The sequence below is a fragment of the Apodemus sylvaticus genome, chromosome 6, assembly GCF_947179515.1.
Source record: "Apodemus sylvaticus chromosome 6, mApoSyl1.1, whole genome shotgun sequence".
NCBI classification, from domain to species: domain Eukaryota; kingdom Metazoa; phylum Chordata; class Mammalia; order Rodentia; family Muridae; genus Apodemus; species Apodemus sylvaticus.
This window is the reverse complement of record NC_067477.1, coordinates 128452729-128475699: the sequence shown is the minus strand read 5'-3', so window position 1 is coordinate 128475699 and position 22971 is coordinate 128452729. Positions and strand designations below refer to the sequence as shown.

General features: G+C 40.7%; 1 protein-coding gene across 5 annotated transcripts in view; it reads left to right on the top strand.

The window, feature by feature from the left end:
• Positions 1 to 22971, top strand: part of Map4k3 (mitogen-activated protein kinase kinase kinase kinase 3) — a 159072-nt gene that overhangs the window by 95550 nt on the left and 40551 nt on the right. For 3 of the 5 annotated variants that reach the window (XM_052186458.1, XM_052186457.1, XM_052186460.1), the window contains exons 13-16: positions 6326 to 6404; positions 9596 to 9654; positions 10727 to 10789; positions 17857 to 17915. In XM_052186458.1, coding sequence (XP_052042418.1) covers positions 6326 to 6404; positions 9596 to 9654; positions 10727 to 10789; positions 17857 to 17915 — 260 coding nt within the window. The remainder of the gene's footprint in view (positions 1 to 6325; positions 6405 to 9595; positions 9655 to 10726; positions 10790 to 17856; positions 17916 to 22971) is intronic. The other 2 variants (XM_052186459.1, XM_052186461.1) reach the window with 1 other exon arrangement.

Below are 22971 nucleotides of genomic sequence, written 5' to 3'. Positions count from 1 at the left end.
TAATCCCAGCATTCCTGGCGGTTGGGGGGTGAGGTTCTGAAGCAGGAAGACTGTAAGTTCAAGGACTGCCTACAGTGTACAATGATACCCTAGACCATGTTAGCTGAGATCCTGCAGTCTTAATAATCAATGGGAATAATTGAGTTTTCCATGAGATTTTAAATTTTTGTCTAAACATCAAAAACTCTTAGTATTAATTATATACATATAGGGAAGTAGATATTATGTAGTACTTAAGATATTATAGGAAGTGCGGTTAATATTTGTGTATTTTATTTTTATTTTGAAAACCAATGTACACTACTCATCACCCAGCAGTAGCTCCTGAGTCTCCCCTTGACCTGTGACTTCATGCTTTTACACCATAGTCCTTTCCACATCTCCTTTCTAGTCACAGTCATGTTGTGATCCTGTGGATAGCAGTTGATGAGCTGAAAACTAGGGATGAGGTTTGTTCTTTATGCAATTATAACTAGCATACTGTAGGAACCAAAATCTGAGCCACATTGTTAGAAACTGGTGTCATTAAAAGCATGGTCACTGGAAATGCATGCGTATCAGTACTGCAGGGCAAGGACCATTGCTTATTGCAGTGCAGTAAATTCTGTATTACTGTCTGAACTCAGCCTACTTGTGACTCAACATGTCTTTTTTGAACTGTGTCCAAAGAAGACAACTAATACATTAAACACAGACACTATGCAGAAGGAGTATTCTAAATGCTCCATGCAGCAGCAAAGGGGACGTGTGGCATTTCACTTCCTGATGTAGCTGTTTTCTGCAGCAGTTTATAAACCTTTTTAATTGAGACAAGTCTCCACATATATCCCAGGCTGGCCTTGATCTCACTCTGTACCCAGGCAAGCCTCAAGCCTGCAATCCTTCTGCTTTGGCCTCCTGAACACCTGGGATGACAGGGCTGTGCCACCAGCCCAGCTTAGATCCTGTTTAGTTTGCCTTATTGAGTCACAATGTTAATGAATTACATTTTCTTCTAAAAGCTGTCTCCAACAGTAAGAGCTCAAGGGAGCCTTTCCCATATGGGAAACTTGTAGGCATTGTTATCAGCTGAGGTGGATGCTGCATCTGCAAGTGTAGGATGGAGCTGCTGAGGGTTCAAACGTGGTCCCATGAATCCCTATGTTGTAAGAACCCCCTTGATTTCTATAAGTAGATTTCTGTAAGCTTATCCCTATGATGCCTTTTCTTAGGGGCAATCGCTTCGGATAATTCTAACAAAAGGAAAGAACAGAGGACTACTTCTTTAAGAAAAACTAAACAAAGGAAGTGTGACTTGAGGGAGGCATAAGAAAGGACTTAAAAACATCAGGACCATTTTTCTGATGATATGTATGTGTGCATGTCTGTGTAGGTGTGTGCACAAGTGTAACTGCCTACAGAGACCAGAGGTGTCAGGCCCCCATGGAGCTGGAGTTACAGGCAGTTGTTAGCCACCTGATCTGGGTGCCAGGAATGGAATTCTCATATCTAAATGTTTGAGTTCAGTGTTTAAATACTCTTTATCCTTGAATAAAATCCATGTACAATAACTGCAATCAAGGCAAGCTTATAAACAATTAGGAAGTCATGAGTGTGAACTAGCATGATGGTTCTGAGGGTAAAAACACTTGCTGCTCAAACCTGACATCCTGAGTTCCATCCTAGAACCCACCTTGGAGAGAGACCTGACTCACAAAAGTTGTTCTCTCTCCTCTACATGCGTCCATGGTACATGTGCACCCAAACACACATCATACATACATATACTTACATGCTCACAATAATAATAGTAAGCAGCAGCATCATCACCATTGTCATCACCATCATTATGATTATTTTAAAAGTAAAGAACATAACTGTAGATGTTTATTCTTCCATTTTGTCATCACCATCATTATGATTATTTTAAAAGTAAAGAACATAACTGTAGATGTTTATTCTTCCATTTGCTGGGTTCCTATGACAATGGATTTTTTTTTACATTAAATAACAGCATATAAGTATATTTAGAATAAACTTTAAAAGAAAGTTTTAAAGATTAATGTAATTTGGGGGGAGGGCATATTTACTGTTACTGCCCATGACCTAGTTTGTTTTTCACTTCTGTGATAAAACAGTGACCAAAACCAACGTGAGGAGGAAAGGGTGTCTTTGGCTTACCATCACACTCAAGGTCGATCCCTGAGAGAAGCCATGCAGAAACTCAAGGAGAGCAGGCACCTGGGGCAGAAGCGTGACACCATGGAGGAGCGCGCTTGCTGTCTTGCTCTTTGTGGCTTTCTTACACCGCCTTCCTGTACCACCAGAGACACCTCCACATGGGCTGAGCACTCCATGTTAGTTATTTAAAACAAAACGTCCCAGAGACGTAACCACTGGGCAGTCTGATGGAAGCAATGATCCTAGCTTGTGTCAAGTTGACCAAAAATTAGCCAACACAACCAGTACCCTTCTGGAGGGAGGGAGGGAAGGAAGGAAGGAAGGAAGGAAGGAAGGAAGGAAGGAAGGAAGGAAGGAAGGAAGGAAGGAAGGAAGGAAGGAAGGAAGGAAGGAAGAAGGAAAGGAAGGAAAGGAAGGAAAGAAAGGAAGGAAGGAAAGATGGATGGATGGATGGATGGATGGATGGATGGATGGATGGATGGATGGATGGATGGATGGATTATACTTTTCATATTTTGTGGATTCCTAGAACCTAAAGGAAAGTATTATTGGTGTAGACAACAACAATTATTGTTGTGGTAAGATGTATGTTTTAAAAGACAAGGACCTGAGAGTAAACTTAATGATGTCATAGCACCAGAATTCACTTGTCCTAGATCATTGATCTAAGATGGGTTAGCATGCACTCTCCCTAAAACTCCAGACATCAGTGGATTTGACTTAGTGACACATGGCCTGTTGGTTCCAGACTTTGCTAGTAAGCAAGCATAAGCAGATATGGATAATCCGTGAAGGGGCTTGCTAAGCTCCGGTGAAAGCTTTTTATAGAAACAGACGTAGTAGGTTGACCATGAACCACAGTTAGCTTATCCTTCACCTAACAAGAGCAATTGGGCCACCATTAATTACTTGCTTTGTAGCAGGTCTTGTCAGACTAAGTTGGTTGTGAGCAACCCAAGTGTGAGGACAGGAAGTCTGGCATTATTCTTGGCCTCTTCCTTTTAGTTGCCAGTAGCACCCTTTGATCCCAGTTGTGAAACCAGAAATGTCCAGTAATGTCAGATGTCTCTTTATGTCCAAAATTTCCCTCTGTCCACAAAGCATCATTTTGCCAAGCATGTGGCACTTGTCTATAATGCCAGCATTTATAGGATCACAAGTTCAAAGTCAGTGTTTGCCAAATCATGAAGTCCTGCATGTGTGTATGAATAAGTCAGTGTTTGCTGCATCATGAAGTCCTGCATGTGTATGTGAATAAGTCAGTGTTTGCTGCATCGTGAAGTCCTGCTTGTGTATATGAATAAGTCAGTGTTTGCTGCATTGTGAAGTCCTGCTTGTGTATATGAATAAGTCAGTGTTTGCTGCATTGTGAAGTCCTGCTTGTGTATATGAATAAGTCAGTGTTTGCTGCATTGTGAAGTCCTGCATGTGTATGTGAATAAGTCAGTGTTTGCTGCATCATGAAGTCCTGCATGTGTATGTGAATAAGTCAGTGTTTGCTGCATCGTGAAGTCCTGCTTGTGTATATGAATAAGTCAGTGTTTGCTGCATTGTGAAGTCCTGCATGTGTATGTGAATAAGTCAGTGTTTGCTGCATCGTGAAGTCCTGCATGTGTATATGAATAAGTCAGTGTTTGCTGCATTGTGAAGTCCTGCATGTGTATGTGAATAAGTCAGTGTTTGCTGCATCATGAAGTCCTGCATGTGTATGTGAATAAGTCAGTGTTTGCTGCATTGTGAAGTCCTGCTTGTGTATGTGAATAAATAAACAAACTGGCTTGTGTTAGCTACATAGCACTTATGCTGTCTGTGCCTTCCCTTCATTCAGTATAAACTTCATTTTTATTTGGGTTCATATTTTAAAGGGCCTGTATTTTGCATTTGTGTTATCTAATAATAATCATGTAATAATAATAGTCATAGAACCTATGAATAATAATAACTTGAACCAGTATGAAATGACTTATAAAAGATAAGATTTTGTATATTTTTCAAGAAGTAATTTAAAAAAGAAATAGTCTGCCAAGCATGGTTGTGCAGATCTATATAATCTCAGCTATTGGGAGACAGAAATAAGATTAAGAGTTCAACACTAGCCTCAGCTACATAGAAAGTTTGAGGGTGTTCTGAGCTTCATTTAATCTTAAAAAGAAATAGTTGGGCATGGTAATGCACAAATGCAATGCCAACATTTGAGGTAGAGGCACAAGGAGTGAGGCAGCCAGCCTTGATGGATGCTGTGAATTACAAGGAAGGGCGATGGTGAGATAGCACAGTGGTTAGGGTAAGAGCTCCTGCTTCCACACGCATGTATGTCCACACGTGTGCACACATAGCAAGCAAGCAACTAAATAAATAGATAAATAGATAAATGTGATTGTTTTTAAAGAAAGCAAGAAATGGTCTGTTTACTATAGTTAATACATATTATAAGTTATGTATTTTCATTCCTCAGGTCTTTTAAAAAATAAAAAGTAATAACTTCTGTCTTAATGCATGAAAAGTATTGTTTAAAGAGAAATTTGGAAGGTACTCATTGTTTCTTTCAGTGCTGTTCGGGTGTCTCCACCATTGCATTTGTAAATTATTATTCCCTCCTGTGCTTACTGCCTCATCGCAGCCGATTTCTGTGGCTAGTGCACACTGCATTTATAGAGAACAATCATGCCTGAAAGGTCAAGTTTAAATTTTGTTGCTTTTATTGGGAGTGTGTGCCTGTGGCCTTTGTCCTCAGAAGCTAGCCGTCCCTAGATTCAGAACTCCGAGCTGCCTGCTCCATCTTGCTGGCTTTAGAGTAGCGTGTGCCCAGTGTGATCCCCTCTGCTTTAACTTCAGGATCCGTGTCACAACAGTCCTTTCTCTCAGCAATCTTTTTCTGTGTGCGTTTTTCTGGGGGAGGCTCTCTTGTACAGCCACCGGTCAGTACATGTGAGTGGAAGATGCCACTGAGGCTTTGGTCCACCTCTGTTCTCATGCTGGGAACAATATGGCTTCTGGACTGTGGTTCCAGCCATGCTGCAGGTTTCATTCCCAAAGGTTCCCTTAAGCCGTATATTGTATACTTTTCATATTTTGAGCCCTTTGGAGCTCTCACACTGAAGAGTGCAGAGTAAGCTTCCAAAAGCAGTATCTATGAACAACACCTTTAAAATTACACCATTCTTATTGACTTACTTTTTGCTAGCAAAAATGATAATGGTGTATCTAAAGTCCAGAGAGACTGTGATTGAATGAAGAACATGCTTTTAATGAACAGGGGAGCAGGACGGTTCTCAGAAACAAATGCTAGCGTTAACAGAAACAGAAATGAGCGTTGTGAACAGACTTATTTCAGTCAGTCCAATCCATATTGTGACAAAAATGAAACATGCCACTCTCTCCTGTCTTCTACAAGTGAATATGTACTTAATGTCATTTCAAAATTCTGTAACGTCACAGAATAAGCTGTGAAATCCACCTGAGGCCCAGCTGGATGGCTCAGGGGGTAAAGACTTGCCACCAGCTGACAGCCTGAGTTCCATCCCTGAGTCCTGCATGGTGGAAGGAGAGAGCCAACCCTCCTAGGTTGTCCTCTGACCTCCACACAAGTGTGTGCATGTCCACACATAAATAAAAGATGCCTCGGGCTCCATTGTTATGAAGTGCTGTACAGATCATCATAGTGCTATCTTTTCTTTCTCTTTGTAATGTTCTTCTTTTCTCTCCATTCTTTCATTTGAGGAAGTCTCATTATACTACCCAGGCTGGCCTTCATCACCCGGGGTCAGTCCTCCTGCCTCAGCCTCCACGCCCAGACTAGCTGGGACCGTAGGTGTCCCCCACTGCTCCTGGCTTCTCTGCCTGGGTATAACTTGTTCATTCTTATAAAATGGACAATGCATGTCTAAGATGCTATAAATAAACAGATAAATGATTTTATTCTGTATTTCACCCAGTCACAGGAACATGTTCTACCAGAATAAAAGACAATTTGCTTTCAGTGGATAACTTAAAAGTATTCTTATTTTTACATTCATAGTTTGAACTGGTACTGTGATTAACTTTTTAAATGAAACTTTGCTTTAACTTTTATTTTTGTAAAATGTTTTACTTATCCTTGCATAATTTTATAGATAGAACTGTGACTGATCATCAAGTGTTATATATAATTTTGGTTTTTTTTAAGCCTCTTGTTGCCGTACCACATAGAATTCCTTCAACAAGTAGAAATGTAAGAGAAGAAAAAACGCGCTCCGAGATAAACTGTGAGTACAGGCTCTTTACCATCCCTGAGTCAGCGACCAAAATGAGATTTTGAGCTGTAATTTAATTAGAGTTATTATCTTTTTAGTTTTTTAAGATATTGTTTTCTTTGTAAACACAGTTATTTGTAAGGTTTAATGGTGGCTATATGAATTTTATTTTCTGTATTCCTCTGGAACTTTGGGTAACTAGAATTATAGGTGTTGCACTTGGAAGGAGAAGTAAGGCATCAGGTTAGGGATGGTGGCTGTCATCATGGGAACGCACCTTTGCTGCTACATTCCTGAAAGTCGGCTAGAGACCTTGCTGAGTGCAGCCTGTGCTTCAGTAGATAGGGAAGGAGTATCTTCTGACACACTTTCTGTGTGTGCATGTGCCTGTGCTAAAGGGCCTCTCTATGTGTGAACTGAAGAGAGAAGTCTGCGAACCAACTGTAAATTACCTGGAACTTAAAAGTAGTTCCTCAGGCTTCACCTATCCAGAGCCTGCTCGAGGCTGGTCTTAGGCTGGCCAGGAGTCCACCATTGATCTTTTGATCACTCTTTCGGATCAGTGTTCCTCAGCCTCTCTCCATATGTCTGTGCTGCAGGAAACTAGACACCTGTAGCCCAGCTTTCCTGAAGCTCCTAAGTGTACTTTTTACAGAAAGGGACAGATAAAATTATCATATTCTTCATATGTTGAGGGAACAACAGGATTGAAGCCTCCATTTTCAGTCATTTGGATTTGGTAGTTGACAATTTCAAGTCTGACTCATTGTTTTCATGAATGTTTAAGGTGTGTCTTACTTGGAGTTTCTGTTGTGATAAAATGCTATGGCTATTGTCATATATTGTCATGTATAAAAAGATTTAGTTTTGTTTTCTATGTATGGCTGTTTACCTGAGTGCATGTGAGCCATATGCATGCAGTACTCATGGAGGCCAGAAGAGGGCATCAGATCCCCCTGGAACTGTCATTAACAGATGGTCATTAGCCACCATGTGGGTGCTAGGAACCAAACCCAGGTCCACTGGAAGAGGAACCCATGCTCTTAATAACTAAGCCATCTCTCCTGCACCATTATCTACACTTTATATGTAAAGTTAAGATAAAAATTTTGTTATTAAGGTAATTATGAGACCAGTTCTTTCCCTCACTTGGGTTGACAATAATACCTGGTTTGGGCGAGCATTCCTATAGTTAACTGTGGCATCTTTTTTCCTTTTGTTTTCCTCAGACAGGGTCTTGCTGTTAGCCCAAGTTGTCCTTGAGCCATCTATGTTACCTGTGATGGAATTGATTCTCTTGCTTTAGCCACCTCAAAAATCTTTATACCTGTGACCAATTTCATCTCAGTGGTCTTCAGTACTTTACCCCAACTATAAACGCAGAGAGATCCAATGTAAAGCCATTAGAACATCAAAGAATAAAGGTTCTGTACTGTACTGTTCACTTGACTATAAGACATAAATTGTCTCACAGAGAGCTTGAAGGTCAGAAGTCTAGAATAGCATTTGTCTTAGTCACTGGTCTTCTATTGCTATGAAGTGATGCCACATTTACAGAGAGTCAGTTCTTTATGATCGTGGTGGGGAACATAATGGCGCATGTGATGCTGGAGCAGTAACTGAGATCTACATCCTGATCCACAGGCTGAGAGAGCCTGAGCCTTACATCAACTTTGGAAACCTGAAAGCCCCCCCCACCCCCCAGTGACACACTTCTTCCAATAAGGCCACACCTACTCCAATCAGGGACACATGCCTAATCTTAATTTTTTCAAACAGTTCTGCTCAGCAGTGACTAAGAATTCAAGTATGTGAGCTGTGGCGGCCATTTTTATTCAAACCACTACATTCCAAAGTCCCTTCTGGGACTCAAGGGAATCTCTTAACTATAAGTCAGAATCAAAAAGCAGATTACATACTTCCAACATAAAATGGCACAGACTACACCTCACCACTAGAGAAAAAGGGTCCTAGTGAGGGAATACTGGACCAAAGCCAGACCGAAGCCCAGAGGACAAGCATGCATTTCATGTTTCATGTCAAGCCACCCTCAGATCTCCACCATCTTTCAGCTTACTGACTGACACACTTGTCTCTCTTGAGCTGGTTCCATGCCCAATATTCAGCTTTCCTTGTCAGACACCCCAAGATTCTGGCATTTCAAACACAATCCAGAGTTCATCTTCACAGCTTCACAAAAGGCCTCGCTTGGCATGCATGCATGGACACCCCCGATTATACATACACACTTGGCCTCAAGGGCTTTTCTTAGCCACGGCTGGAGATCCCACAACCCCTTTCTTGTATTCCTGACTGTAAAGCTAGAACCATGTGGCTGAAGCTTCCAAGTTTTTGCTGTTTGATGGGGCTCCAACAATGACACACCTACTCCAGCATCTACACAACACCTCCTAATCCTTGCAATTCAAATAGTTTCACTCCGGGTGACTAAGTGTTGGGAGTCAGTCTTCCTCAAACCACCCAGTGTGGTATAATGTTTCAGGCTCAGGGCCTCTGGTGACAGAGCTATCAGGATGTTACCCGGAACCTTGGTCATGGAAGGCTTGCCTAGTAGGCTAGATGTTTGCGTCCATACTCTTATATTACTGCTAAGCTAAAGGCCCTCACCTTTGGGCAGCTCACAAAGGAGTTTCCTCCAAACTAGATGACCCAACAGAAAGACAGAACCTCACCATGAAGGTCAGCCATTAGCTCTGCCATGTTTCCTTTGTCATCTCCACAAACTCTGATCTGGTAAAAGAGGGCTACACAGGAATTACTGGGGCCATCTTGCATGCTATTGATATACTTACTGTCACTAACTGATGTCTACCTGGCCAGATACCACGTTCAAAAATCTCTTATGCTGGACCACAGCACATGAGCAAGTTAAGTCCTGATTTTAGCATGCCATTTTGCCTGGGTTTTTTTGTTTGTTTGTTTGTTTGTTTGTTTGTTTTTTATAACAGTAGAAAATATCTAATAAGAAAAGGATACAACTCCGTGTAGAGCAAATGACCATGATGATCAAGGCCCTGGTTCAACCCCCAGCACTACATGCAAGGATTAAAATATCACACCAGTTAATATTTACAGGAGTTCCTGTGTTCAAGGCTAGCCTACGCTAAAATAATAAGACCCTGTCTCAAAAATACGAAGAAGGAAACATCCCATATCCTGACATAATTTCTTTTTCTCCTCAGTTGGCCAGGTAAAATTTGATCCACCCTTAAGGAAGGAGACAGAGCCACATCATGAACTTGTAAGTGCCCTGGTCTTGGAATGTTAGCCTCTGAACATAAATCTTAAATTTGCCTTTGTGTAATACGTTGGTACTGACTAGCTAGGGCTTAATATTTTCATATTTGGAGAAAAAAATGGTAATTCAAAATACTGAATAAATAAATCTGTGTTGCTGAAAATGAGTATTTTTAAAATTATTTGAAGAGATAAGTTTTATCATTTTCTGATTAACTGTTGTAAATGCTGGCTTTTTAATTTTTTTTTTTTTAAGTTTGTGTTTGGTTTTGGTTTTGAGGTGCTCCTTTTGTATCCACTAGGAAAAGTGCCATGGTATCTAAACATCCCAGTAGCGTCTGCAGTGTGTCGAGCACTAACACTCAGACAGAGGCATGGAGACTAGTAGAACCCTTGCCAGTGTGCACAGACTCATGAGGCCTCAGTGGGGTGCCTCTGTGCTGCTGTCCAGTCTTGGAGACAGAGTGCTCTGCAAATATTTGATATTAATACTTTATAGAAGAATAAAGATGAGACTTAAAAAGAATTTTAATAAAATTCCTTTGCCAAGGCCACAAATTATTAGTATGGTGGGTTTTCTTTTCCCATTTGATAAATTAGAAGAAAATAACGGTTAATACATGCTGTAGGAGATTTCTTATGAAGTTTAAATGCACATTTTCACCCCTTGACTGGCACAAAGGAAGATATCAGCTTGTCTTATGGTTTCATTGTACTAGCCTGAAGGAAGGGAATGTTAAAATCTTAAAATGATCGTATTTTTACGTTAAAGCCACTATTCCTGTAGAAGGGTGCAGAAGATTAGGAATTACAAGCAGTCAGTAATGTTTGTGAATGCTAATTGTGTTATGTTAAGGCGGTCTGCAGTGTGGAGCTGCCCTAACTTAGTAACTGTGTTATCAAGCAGTTGTTGAGATGTTGCTTGTGTGCAAGCCACTTGCTATCATTTGAGTTTGCATTTGCCTTAATAAAATTATGTTAGCAGGACCCAGCTCCCTTGTGAAAGTTTTCCTTGTATGTTTGTGGCTGCCAGTCTAAGTGTCAATAACCTGGGTTTCTTGGTCTCTGCTAAACAGCCCGACAGTGATGCTTTTTTCGACAGTTCAGAAGAAATATACTACACTGCAAGATCTAATCTGGTATTTCTCATCTTCTGATTTTCTTTGTCAGCACTGTTGTAGTCTTAACTCTCTTAAGCTCAGACATTGTGACCAGTTTTATTGTTTTATAAACTAAAGCTTGTCAGTTAGCAAGCTTCTATATATTAAAAGATAAAGAAACCTTTTCCCATTACAAGTCAAATCTACTCAAATGTAAAATTGCAGCAGTAAACAATTTTTTCTTCTATGCAAAAAATATTAGTATTTAAATTTCTTACCAAATGTAAAGGTTTTTTAGAAACATTTCCCTGTAAAAAATATCCAATATTAATGATATATCTTGTTTCAATGAATAAGCCACTGATATATATATATGCATTCATATATATCTTGATTTTTATATATAATAGCATTATATGTTATGTTTTATATTAATATATTTTGTATATATTATATATTGCATGCATCATATGTAATTTGAATAAGTAATTGATTCCCTAAATTAACAGTGGAATAAGATGAAATTTTGAATTTGTTACCATTATACAATATCTACTTTTCTCACAGGGATGCTGTCATCCCTGAAGTTATACATAGTAAGAATATCTTCCAATTTCATAGGAAATCTTCACCTAGTAGAAACTAGATAGCTAGTGCTTTCTAAAATACTAAGTAGTTCTTTCTATTCATATGGCTGGCCAGAATCCCATTACCCCAACATTTATTCCCAAATTCTGCTTTTCTGCCTCTCAAGTGGATTTTTCTTTCTCTTCCTCTCCAACTTGATAGGATAACTCTTTGAGTTCTGGTTAGTCTAAATATTTATATAACCACTGAAATCCACATCTTATTTATAAAACAAAAGATTTTAGACATCATTCTTTTGCAGAGAGAAGTTCTATCTCATTGGATAAAGCAATACTTACAGATAGAAATTTTTAGCTGTGCAAAAAACATAAGCTCTATTACCAAAATGTGGCCAATTGTCAACTGCTGACTAGTGGGGCAGACACAGTGGGTACCATGGAGGTTGGGAAACCAAAAGCTGTCTTGGACCAATGTGGCCTAATTGGCTTCTGAGAGGAACTAACGCTGGTATCTGTATCATACAAGATCCATTGTGGACTCTCAAGAAAAGAAAGAGAAAGAGATAGGTGTGCCTATCATGGGAGTCATTGTCACAGACCACCCTTATAAAGAGGTATTTGGTAAACATCTGAAATTAAGATACTGTTAACACTACTGCTAGAAATGAGAGTTAGTTTAAAAAAGATGGAACTGAATCCTCAAAGAGGAAATGATGGTGCAGTGAAGTTCCATGTATTGCCTATAGTTAGTGTCTGGGGGTAGGGGCAGTGCATCTGGGTCTGGTAGCTCATGTCTATAATTCCAGCACTTGGGAAGCTAAGACAGAAAGGTAACTGTGAGTTCAAGGTCAGCCTGAACCACATGGTGAATCCTAGGGTGTCCTGGACCTCAGAATGAGAGCCTATAATAAAGAATGTAAAAACTGGCTGTCATATGGAAGCAGCATTAGAGGTTGGGAGGAGACCGTGAGAAAGCCAAGTGGGTGAACAGTGTGACTCCATCCAATGCAGGAAGCATGGGCGAACAAAGGCTTCTTAAAGCAAGAGGAGGGAAGGACCAGGTGAAAGAAATCCAAGGAAAAGAGGGATCTGATCAGTATTTTCTTCAGAATTAAATACGCAGATTAGACTGACATTTGGTGATTGTCACAAAGGAAACAGGCCACAGAGTCAGAACTTGAAGCCAATCCTACTATTTACTAGTACCCTCATGTAGAACTGGTAAGACAGTAAGAGCAGAAATATCTGACATTAGAATTAGAAACATACTTGACCATGTGGAACCAGTCCCAAATCCTGACTGAGTTACCTGCATCCTGCCTCCTTTCCCTGGATGTGCTGAGGCCCCTGCTCCATCCCTGCCCTGGAGTCAGAAGCATCCTATGATGCAGGGGAGGATGTATGGCAGAAAAGGGGTTCCACAGCTGTAACCTCCAGCTGTGGAAGAAGGAAGATGAGACACTGTTAGATTCTACAATATAGAGTCAGCTGTAAGAACCCCTTCCTAGTGGTAACCAAAAAAACTAGCACTTAAGTTGATAGTTTTACATGTCATGTGTTATTCTAAACACTAAGTATGATTTTCATCAACAATGTAGAGTATGTAGCTAACGGGCCCACTGATTACATCACCTACTGATGTCACAGCCATCTTGGCACATGAGAGATTATTGCCTCATTTTCCCTGTTTTACCAATGCAACATCCAGGAGGCATAGAAGCTGAGCGGTTGTCCCTGTCATTCGTTAGCTAAGCACACGTTAGAGACACGGCCTCACCGCAGCCTCGCCTCCTCGCAGCACCATCACTTGGCCTGCTTGCCTGGGCCGCTCTGCCTGTCTTGCTTTGTAAAGGTTCTCCCTCCTCTCAACATGCATATCCCATAGTTTGTTTCTTTTTTAAACTGTGGCAAAACAGAAATAGAAAGTTTCCTATTTTAATCATTTTTAAAGGTTCCCTGCACAATAGTCACTGCTCACAACCCCAGAACATCTCATCTTCACAAACTGAACTTCAAGTTGACTCAGTAGCTCCCACTACGCTCACTGGCCCCAGTGACCACCTCTGTGGGTGCGACTATTTTAGGGACCATGGATTTAAATGGAATCTTAACTCTGTCCTCTCCCAACTGGCTCACAACACTCAACACAGTGTTCCAGCTTCTTTAAGGTTCCCTCGCATGACATCATATGTCAGAATTTTCTTTTTCATACTGAAAAAAGTCCATGTAAATGCCATGTTTTATGTTTTTATTCATCTATTGATGGGCACTTGTTGCTATTACTTTTTGGCTACTGTGGATAATTCAGAGGACCACAGGTCTGCAAATGTACATTTAAACCCCTGCTCTTCTATACACACAGTAGGGTTGCTGGAATGCACGTCGGTTCTATCTTTAACTGTCTCAGCAGCTGCCGAGCGTTCTCCCAGCATGCTCCGGGGCCCTGTACACCTGTGGACAGGGCTCTGGCTCCCCAAACCATCACCACTTACTTACTTCTCCCCACCCCCACCCCCACCCCCGCCCCCAGTTGTGGTAATAGCTGTCCTAGTGAGTGTGAAGTGTCCGTCCACTACAGACAGCTCCAGTAGATGCTGTGGCTGGAGCATGGCGTGCCTGTGGTCACAGCAGTTGGAAGGTGGAGGAGAAAGATTATCAGGCATTCCAGGCCATCGCTGGCTACACAGAGCTTGCAGAGAGAGCCTGGGCTTCCACTCAAAAAATGAAAAACTTATTACTTGCCACCAAACACATATAAAGACCAAAATGTCAAGCTCTTGTCTTAATGGGCAGCAGATACCAAGATGACAGCACAGGAATTGAGAAACCCAAAAAATAGACACATTTACCTCACTGCCTAAACAAGTCACATTCTTAGCTATCACTAACTATCAAGAGTTCATTTTATGATTTTGTAAGTGAATTTTGCATATTATATCTTGAATTTTTTGTTGCTACCAAAAACTAATTTTTAAAGAAGCAAAACTGTGTAGCAGAAGAATAAAAACTTAGGTTTAGGTCTTTACATTTTAAGTCAGAGTTTTGAAAACTGCTGACATTACTAAAACTTACTGAAGCAATAATTGAATAGTAAGATTTTCATCTGTAGTCATAAAATGGTTCTATCTGATCTGCAAAACAGTGTCTCTAATTAAAAGACTCTGTCTCAGATCTGGAGACTGGCACTGTTTGCCCCCATTACATGCCTGACTTTACTCACTTGGTAATACATTCAAATTAATAATTAAATGCTATTTTTGGTTGTTTTAGATTTATCTGTTTATTGTTTTGTTCCATTTTATCTATGTCTATATTAGCTCTATAGAGAGTTAAGCTAGCCTGGAACTCAAGATATACCTGCCTCAGTCTCCCGGGCATTCAGATGGCAGGTGTGTTCCCCTGCGCTCGGCTAAACCCCATGTTAATTGTGAGGAGGGACTCTCCACATGAAGAGCATACCCGCCACTTTGAGGTGGTCTCCCTAAGGATCAGCATGAAAGTCATGGTCTTCAGATATGTCCCTCAGTCTGCCAGTCAGTGGGCATCACTCATCAAACCACACCCAACTCAGCTGCTTCTCTGACTTTCAAGGGAATTGGACTGTATTCTCTTGGATCTGTCCCCAGTTTATTTCCACACAGAATCCATATTAAAAAGGATTTTTATTAACCATTTTACACCTGCCATAATTTTCTCATTTTTATTATGAGGAAAAATATTCTCTCCTGCTCTCTCTCTCTCTCTCTCTCTCTCTCTCTCGTGCACGCACACGTGTGTGTATCTGTCTGTCTGTGTCTAGTGGTCTCAGATCTGTTGACTTCCTGCTGTTTTCTCATCTGGTATAGACTGCAGTCTTCCACAGTGTTGTAACATAAAGAAACTGCATACTTTCTTGAGTATGTATGTCCTTCCTTTCCAGCTTTTCACAGTGAGCTCTTCATTCTTTCTTAGATCTTACTATTTTCTTAGAATTGTCACCCTAGATTTAGAAATAGTCTCCCCTGCCCCTCAGTGAAAGAAACCTATGAAATTAGAATCTTCACCATAACATTGCTTAGTGTACCCTAAGGTGGCTTTCTTGGATTGATGTTTGAGCCCCAAGTTGCATCTTTCTACATGTTTTAAGTACATTGTTCCTGCTTTGGCATTGCGGTGTAATTAAGCATTATCATTCATTAATTGTTTAATGCTGCTAATTTTTGGATGCTTGCATGTTCAAGTGCATTCTGATTAACTTATCAAAGAGCCAGATGATGCTGTCATCCTGGTTATGTTGAGTACTTTCTGAACATAATCCTGGGAGCATTTTTCTTATATAGAATGGCTTCTAAATACTTTTTTTTTCTAAAAAAAAAAATAATAATTTGTAGTGCATGATGTGGGGGTAGGGGAATACCATGTTGAGGGCTAAGGTCATAAGACAACCTTTAAGCATCATTTCTCCCTTGCCACCATGTTAGTTCTGGGAACTGAGCTCAGATAGTCAGGCCTGGTGTCGAGAATGTCAACCCACTGAGTTATCTTGCTGGCCTACATGGCTGTTATAGTGTAACTTGATTTCAGAAGAGAAACAATGAAGAGCGGCCCTTTTCTGTTTTAGTTTGCTTGTTGGATTACTCATCAGACTTGGTGATTACATACTCCAACTTACATACTCCATTGGCCTGAATGTGTAAGTCTATGCTTGATTTCTTTAATTACAATGTCCCTTTAGTTACTTTAAATCCTGACTTTGATAGATTTTCATTTTCTGGTTATTACTGTCACCTGCTCTTGATTATCATCTCAGCAAGTGGACATTCCTACACATCCACAGAAGCCACAGCCCCTCTGCACACATACTTGCTGGTAAAGGTGGTGTTTAGTAAATGTTTATGAGTTGTATTGACTAAAGCTGTCACTTCTCTGGTTCAAGTGCTTGGTTATCTGTCCCTGAAGACAAGTTTAAACCTAGAAGTGCCCATAGAGATGAGTACACTGGCTGAATTCTAGTGTATAAAGTTTAAAGTCATGACCACTAAAGTCAAAGTGACACAATTGTCGCAGGCTTGTGACTTGGTAATGTGGTCCTATTAGAATACTTCATAATTTGAGAGAACAGCTGTCCTTTTCCATTAGAATTCCATGTGATGCCACTATGACAGTCAACTAATCTTTTCCACTTGTGATGTGTTATCTTTGCTGTCACTGGTAAGAGCAGTTACTATATGCACATCTGAATCCAAACATTGAAGGGGACAAAGTTTGAACCTTGTCTAAATCAGTGTTTTGATTTTTACAGATATTATTTTGGACAGGTCTTGAAGTTAATTTTATAATGTGTTATATGTGTTCTATGGACATGTATCCTAATCTTAGACTTAGCAGATTCCAGACTTGAGATGTCTGTGATTCTGCGTGTCTGTGCATTGGGGATGTTTGACTGTTTCCAGGAAATGAAGCAGGTGACATCTGAATGAGTGATTGTCGTCAGAGCACAGTCTGAGTGTCAGATGCTGTTACGATTTGGCCTCTTTTGCTGTGTCTAAGGAGTTGATGGCCCGGCTGTTTTAAGAGACTTATAAACAGATTAAAATTTAGTGTACGTGCTACAGGGGATCAGTGGTAACCATGGAAACATCAGCGCCATCTCTGGCTTTGGGAGGTTGTTTGTTCCAAGTCCTCTGTAGAGCTCCAGTCACCACGTGTCTGATGTCCCCTAGTCAACAGAAGTCCTTCCTGCTTTGTTCTAATAGAAGGTCCTTTTAGCAGTCACTGGAGTACAGTGGCTTCTTTAAACGAAGAGAAAGGCAGCTTGGTTCTTGGATGGTTGTTGGATAGTACATTTTTCTCAGGAAGGGTGTTTGAGTAGAGTCCGTCTATTGCTCATTCTTCTGAATTTTAGTTCTTGGCTCTCTCTAGCCTGCACCATTCAGTCAGAATGCTTTCGTAGGCAAAGAACTCTCAATATTCACTTAAACCTCACTGTTTTAACCTTTAAGATCTTCCTACAACCGCCTTTAGTGTCTGGGTTTGTACGAGTTCACGTGCATACCTCACTTCTGCAATAGTGCCCAGCTTCTTGCACGGGCACGTGCATGAAGCAGCAGTAGGAACATGCAGCTGTGTATATACAAGTCGTTCTAGATGCCACACGCAAGTCCATCCAATGTGTGCTGGGTTGAGTATTCCGTCAGTTGGTTTGTTTGTGTGTTTGCTTTGCTTTGTTGTAGCTTGACAATGCTTTATTTGAGCTTTTTTCTTTCTACATGCTAATTTTTACAAATACTAATTACAATAGGTAGCAATAGCCATAAATAAAACTTTTAGATGTCATTTGGAAAAATTTCCAGAAAAATACTCAAATAATAAAGATATCATATCTTGTATTGTTGGAAATGCCACCATGTCTTCTTTTTAAGAGTATATAGCAATACAGATTTATTTGGGGCTTGGGAATTTTCTTTTCAAGAAATAATATATAGTAGTATATAGTGATTGTTAGATCGTTGTGCTAAATATTTTGCTTTATGCCACTAGGATCTACAATTAGAATACGGACAAGGACACCAAAGTAATTACTTTTTAGGTGGAAACAAGTAAGTAAAGTTCTTTTGAAACTTAAATTCAAAGTAATTGTCTTTAATATTGTATTTAATATTTAAGGTAGTAAATTGTATTTAGCCAGTAGATGTTGTGCAATGTGCTCTAACCTTCCCATGTCTTTCCACTAGCCATCTGTAGTCAGGAGCCTAAATGTTCTATATTGACCTAACTTACAGATCTTTCTTGTTATAGGATATCCCATCTATGATGAATCTGTATCTCAGCACTTCATTTCTTTCTAAAGTTGACCTGTTTACCCTCTGCAAAACTTGCTGGGTGTGTCTCCCAGATGTGCTGGCCACTAAGAACAATTAAAATTATTTAAAATCATTCACCCGCCTTAGAAATCCACATTTTAATTTTAGCTGTTGTACTGGCTAGTTTCATGTGTCAACTTAACACAGGCTGGAGTTATCACAGAGAAAGGAGTTTCAATTGGGGAAGTGCCTCCATGAGATCCAGCTGTGGGGCATTTTTTCAATTAGTGAACAAGTGGGAGGGCCCCTTGTGGGTGGTTCCACCTTTGGGATGGTGCTCTTGGGTTCTATAAGAGAGCAGGCTGAGCAAGCCAGGGGAAGCAAGCCAGTAAGAAACATCCCTCCATGGCCTCTGCATCAGCTCCTGCTTCCTGACCTGCTTGAGTTCCAGTCCTGACTTCCTTTAGTGATGAACTGCAATGTGGAAGTGTAAGCTCAATAAACCCTTTCCTCCCCAACTTGCTTCTTGGTCATGATGTTTGTGCAGGAATTGAAACCCTGACTAAGACAGCTGTGCTGGTCTTTTAAAGAATACTAGTAGAATAAAATGCTAGTAAAATAAATAAAAATAGACATGCACTCATGAAAGCTATTTCCTGAGAGAAGCAGATAGAACAGGTTGTAATGACTTCTATGCCAGGCCCTCAGTGGGAAAAGCATGATACACTTCATTTACAGACATCTGTGCGCTTGTCATATATATACAAGCCTAAGACCCCAAGGCTGCCTGCCCTAATTCCTGATTCCAAGATGAATGTTCACTCTATAAGCCAACCTATAAGGGAGTATTTAAATTACCAAAGTATTCTGGGGATGTACATATGTACTAAATTAGAACTCAAAATTTTAAACTATTGATTATATTTCAAATTAAATAATAATTACTGACAGACACCTTAGTTTCATGGATGCTATTATAAACCATATCTTTCTCTTCTATAATCTGAATACTTCATTTTTTCACCTAAATACACTTTCTAGTATAAAGGGCTTTTAATGAAAAGCTAAAGAAGTGTGCTAATTTTGTTTAATCTAAGTTTGTTAGATATAAAAGATTAGGAATTTTTCATTATTTATTAGCCTGCCTTTTTTCTTTAATCTTTTTTTGTTTATTCGTGTGTATTTTTGAGATAAAGACTCATTATGTAGCCCTGGCTGGCCTCAAACTTACAGACCTTTCTCCTTCAACTTACCCCTTCCCCTTCCCCTGCCCCTGCCGCTGCCCCTGCCCCTGCCCCTGCCCCTGCCTCTCGAGTGCTAAAGTTAAAGATATACACTTTGGTAGATAACAAAGATTAAATTGTGTCACTGTGGCATAGTGACATTAAAAATTGAGTGACGTTTTTCTAAAGATGATACCATTGATTTTTATGGACCCCATTGCAACCAAATTTTCATGTACCTGAAGAGGCTGAATAATAGTTTACTCTTTCATTTAAAATTAATGTGTTTGCAAAATAGTACAGCCACAAATGCTTTTCTAGACCTCCCAGCTCCCGCTGTCTGATTTTCTTGTTGTTAGACCGTTTCTTAGGTGTATAGCTACTTTAGCCAGGTAAAATGTTAATCATTTGCCCACCCCTCATTTTTTGATGAATTGGATCTCTGCTTAAGGAACTGTTTTCTATATAACAAGTCATTGGCAAGGTGGGTTGGCCAGAGTCTTATTTCTGTGTGTTTAGTGTGTAGGTGTGTACATGCGTGTGGCATGAGCACAGATGGAGCACTTCTCGTTCTGTGTGCATGTGTCTACTTTATTCTCTAACTAGGCAGCGCTGTAAACCTCAGGATTCCCTGCTTTCTCTGTAGGTGAAGGTGGACAGATTCCGTTGATGGGTTTCTGCCTAGTTCAGAGCCCATAGGAACCTTTGAAAGAGACTTGCTGCATGGCCTTTGCTTTCCATATCAAAAACCCAGCTAACACTTTTTCTTTTGAATTCTGGTATCACTGGGATTGGTTCTTCTGAACTATTTTTAATTTTTAACAAAAGCAGTTATTTTTAAAAGGAAACTAAACTGTGCCTGGTTTTGCCTGTAGTGTAGAGCATAGTTGTAAAGATAACTGTCCCTGGATAGGAGTAAAGCACGAGTCCAATCATGGCTCCCACGGCAGCCAACCGCTAAAGCAGGAATGAATCACCATTGTGAATTATGTGCTACCCATGGGCTTAGTGGGCACTTACTGCTCTCCATGTAAGAAGCTACTTAGTCATTGTCAATTATGTCAGGGAGTAGATAAGCTGTTGTTTAACTTTAGAGAAATATCTAGTTTCTTGCTTTTACATACAGTCTGAGAAGTACATACACAAGTTGTTTTGAGTCCTGCCACCGTGTGAGCCTAGCAGCCTGCTGCACGAGTCCTTTGCTAATTCAGATGTGCTGCATGTGTGTGTGCCTGACAGGGGCTTCAGACTTTCCCACCTCAGGTTCCCTTCTTGTCACTTATATCTGTGTTCATACATTGTTCCCATTTAGAATTTTTCATCAGATTTTTTTCATCATTTCAATATCATCATCCAGTTCTATTACCAAAAATCTCTTAACAGCCAAGTGCAAGTGGGTGTCAGAAGGTGGCTTTGATCCTGTGCAACATGGAGCCTTGGGGGGAAGGCCACATGTTCTCCAGCACGCTCTGCTGTGGAAGTGTAATGGATCACTCAGCAAACTGAGCTATATCTCATTTTCTCTATTGTAAAGTCACAAAAGTCAGCCACATGTCCTTTATGCCATACAGGCTGTCTAACTTGTTAGCAAAATACTTTTTCATTCATAGAAAACCTGTGAGTGAAAGCACTGCTGATACAGGAGCTTCCAGAGTGTGGGAGCTGGGGTGTGGCTCCCCCTGGTGTGCACAGAGCCACAGTGTATCCCCAATACCACATCACACAAAACCCAGAAATGGATGTAGTGGTTCACACCTATTACCCCAGCACTCAGAGAGTCGAGGAAGGTGGGTCACAATTCAAGGCCATCTTAAGCTGCACAGCAAGCTTGAGGCCAGCCTGGGCCAGAGAGAATATCACACACACACACACACACACACACACACACACACACACACACACAGCCAAATGCCATGTGGATCCCATTGGTTCTGGTAACAGAAAGTAAAACTATATATAAACTACCTTAATTATTTTCAAATATTAATGCCTTTAAAAAAGGTGCCACGTGCTTAGGAAAAAGTGGTTTTACTTGTTTGTTTATGAAAGGCTGTTCACTACATAGCCCAGGCTACTGACAAGATCGCAGGCATTTGCTGCCATTGCTGGCCTGTCTTCTGGGAGGATACAAAAGCCCACCATCCCCAGAGACCGTACTGAACGTGGGAAAGCCACACTCCTCAAATCTCCCCCCTTTGCAGCATCACCGTGCTAAAGCCTTCCTGTTGCTAGTGTAATATTTTAGTATGGAAAAGTAGATAAAAGGTTTTCCAAATATATTTATTTAATTATTTTTAAATAATGATACATCTTCATCTTTAATAAAGTACATGTTTTGTACAGTTTTTTAAAAAAGTCTTACCCTAAGGGTCCAGCTCAAATGTCTCCTCTGTCTGACACAGTGCAGTCCAGCAAATGGCTGGGGGCAATAACAGGCATCATCATTAGGGAAAGAACTGGTCTTCCTCTGAGAAAGTCTCAACAGTAAGGAAGTGGCATTGTTCTCTTTTTTTTATATTTCCTTTACTTTCTGCAAGATGGCTGAATTTTCATGTCTGCTACTTCATTTAATCCATTATATCACATAGCACATAGTTTCTAGAAAACCACAGCAGAAATAAGAGTAGAAAAAGTTCCGTATTTTGCAAACAGTGGGCCCTAGCAGGCCCTCCTGTAGGAGGCGTGTTTCTCTGGCTGTAATTTGGAGTGCTTCCTGCAGGTGTCCTTAAGAGCAGGGCGCAGTGCTGCTGTGCCCAGGCCCTGTGGCGCTGTCCTCAGCCCCCTTCACTGCAGGCTCCCTCCACTGCTGTAATTCCCACTTGCATGCCAGCAACTGTCCACATGGAAATGCAGAGGTGTGTGGCCTGCAGAGGTGACAGCAGGACTCAGCAGCCAGCCAGCTCTGTCTTCCTCTGCCCTGCTGCTCCAGCAGGGGCTCCTGTTGCTTATGGCCCTGGGAAAGATTCACAGTCAACAAGACACTGAACTATGAAACCTCTGTCTTTCTAGCTATGATACTTGGAATTGATTCATTGTTTTTCTATGTCATTTACCATTTCAGATTCATAATTTGTCATTTGAAAACGTATCAGGCTGGCCTGCTTAATAAACTTGATAGCTAAGCGTTCTGCTCACTATCTATAGTAGACAACTAACAATGCCTTTGGGGTTCATGCATAACTGTAAGAAAAGTGATTTAGAGGTTCACCCTCACAGACTTTGGCAGAGTCCATTTTTCCTCGTAGTTGCAGCAGCCTGGAGAAGGCTTTGCACTTCAGCGCATGGGTGTGGATAGGTAGTGTGTCCTGAATGACTGACTAGGAACACCCCAATTCCCTCGGAAATAAAAGCCTTCTAGAACATTGCTCCTAAGAGGAGCCCCTCACAGCTGGTCTCCCCCAGTCTGAGGCTTCCAAAAGTGTAATGTGTTTGCCCGTTCACCACCAGAGAACACCACCACTCCTCAGGTGAGTGCGTGTGCTCGTGAAAGCTGACTGCTACCACCTTCATGTGTTCATAGCACACGCATGCATGCTTCTGCACAGAGCCAACATGCGGAATTCCATTTTACAGGATTGCCTGAGAGCATAAGTCTGCCAAAGTATGTCAGCCTCCTTATTTTAAGAAAT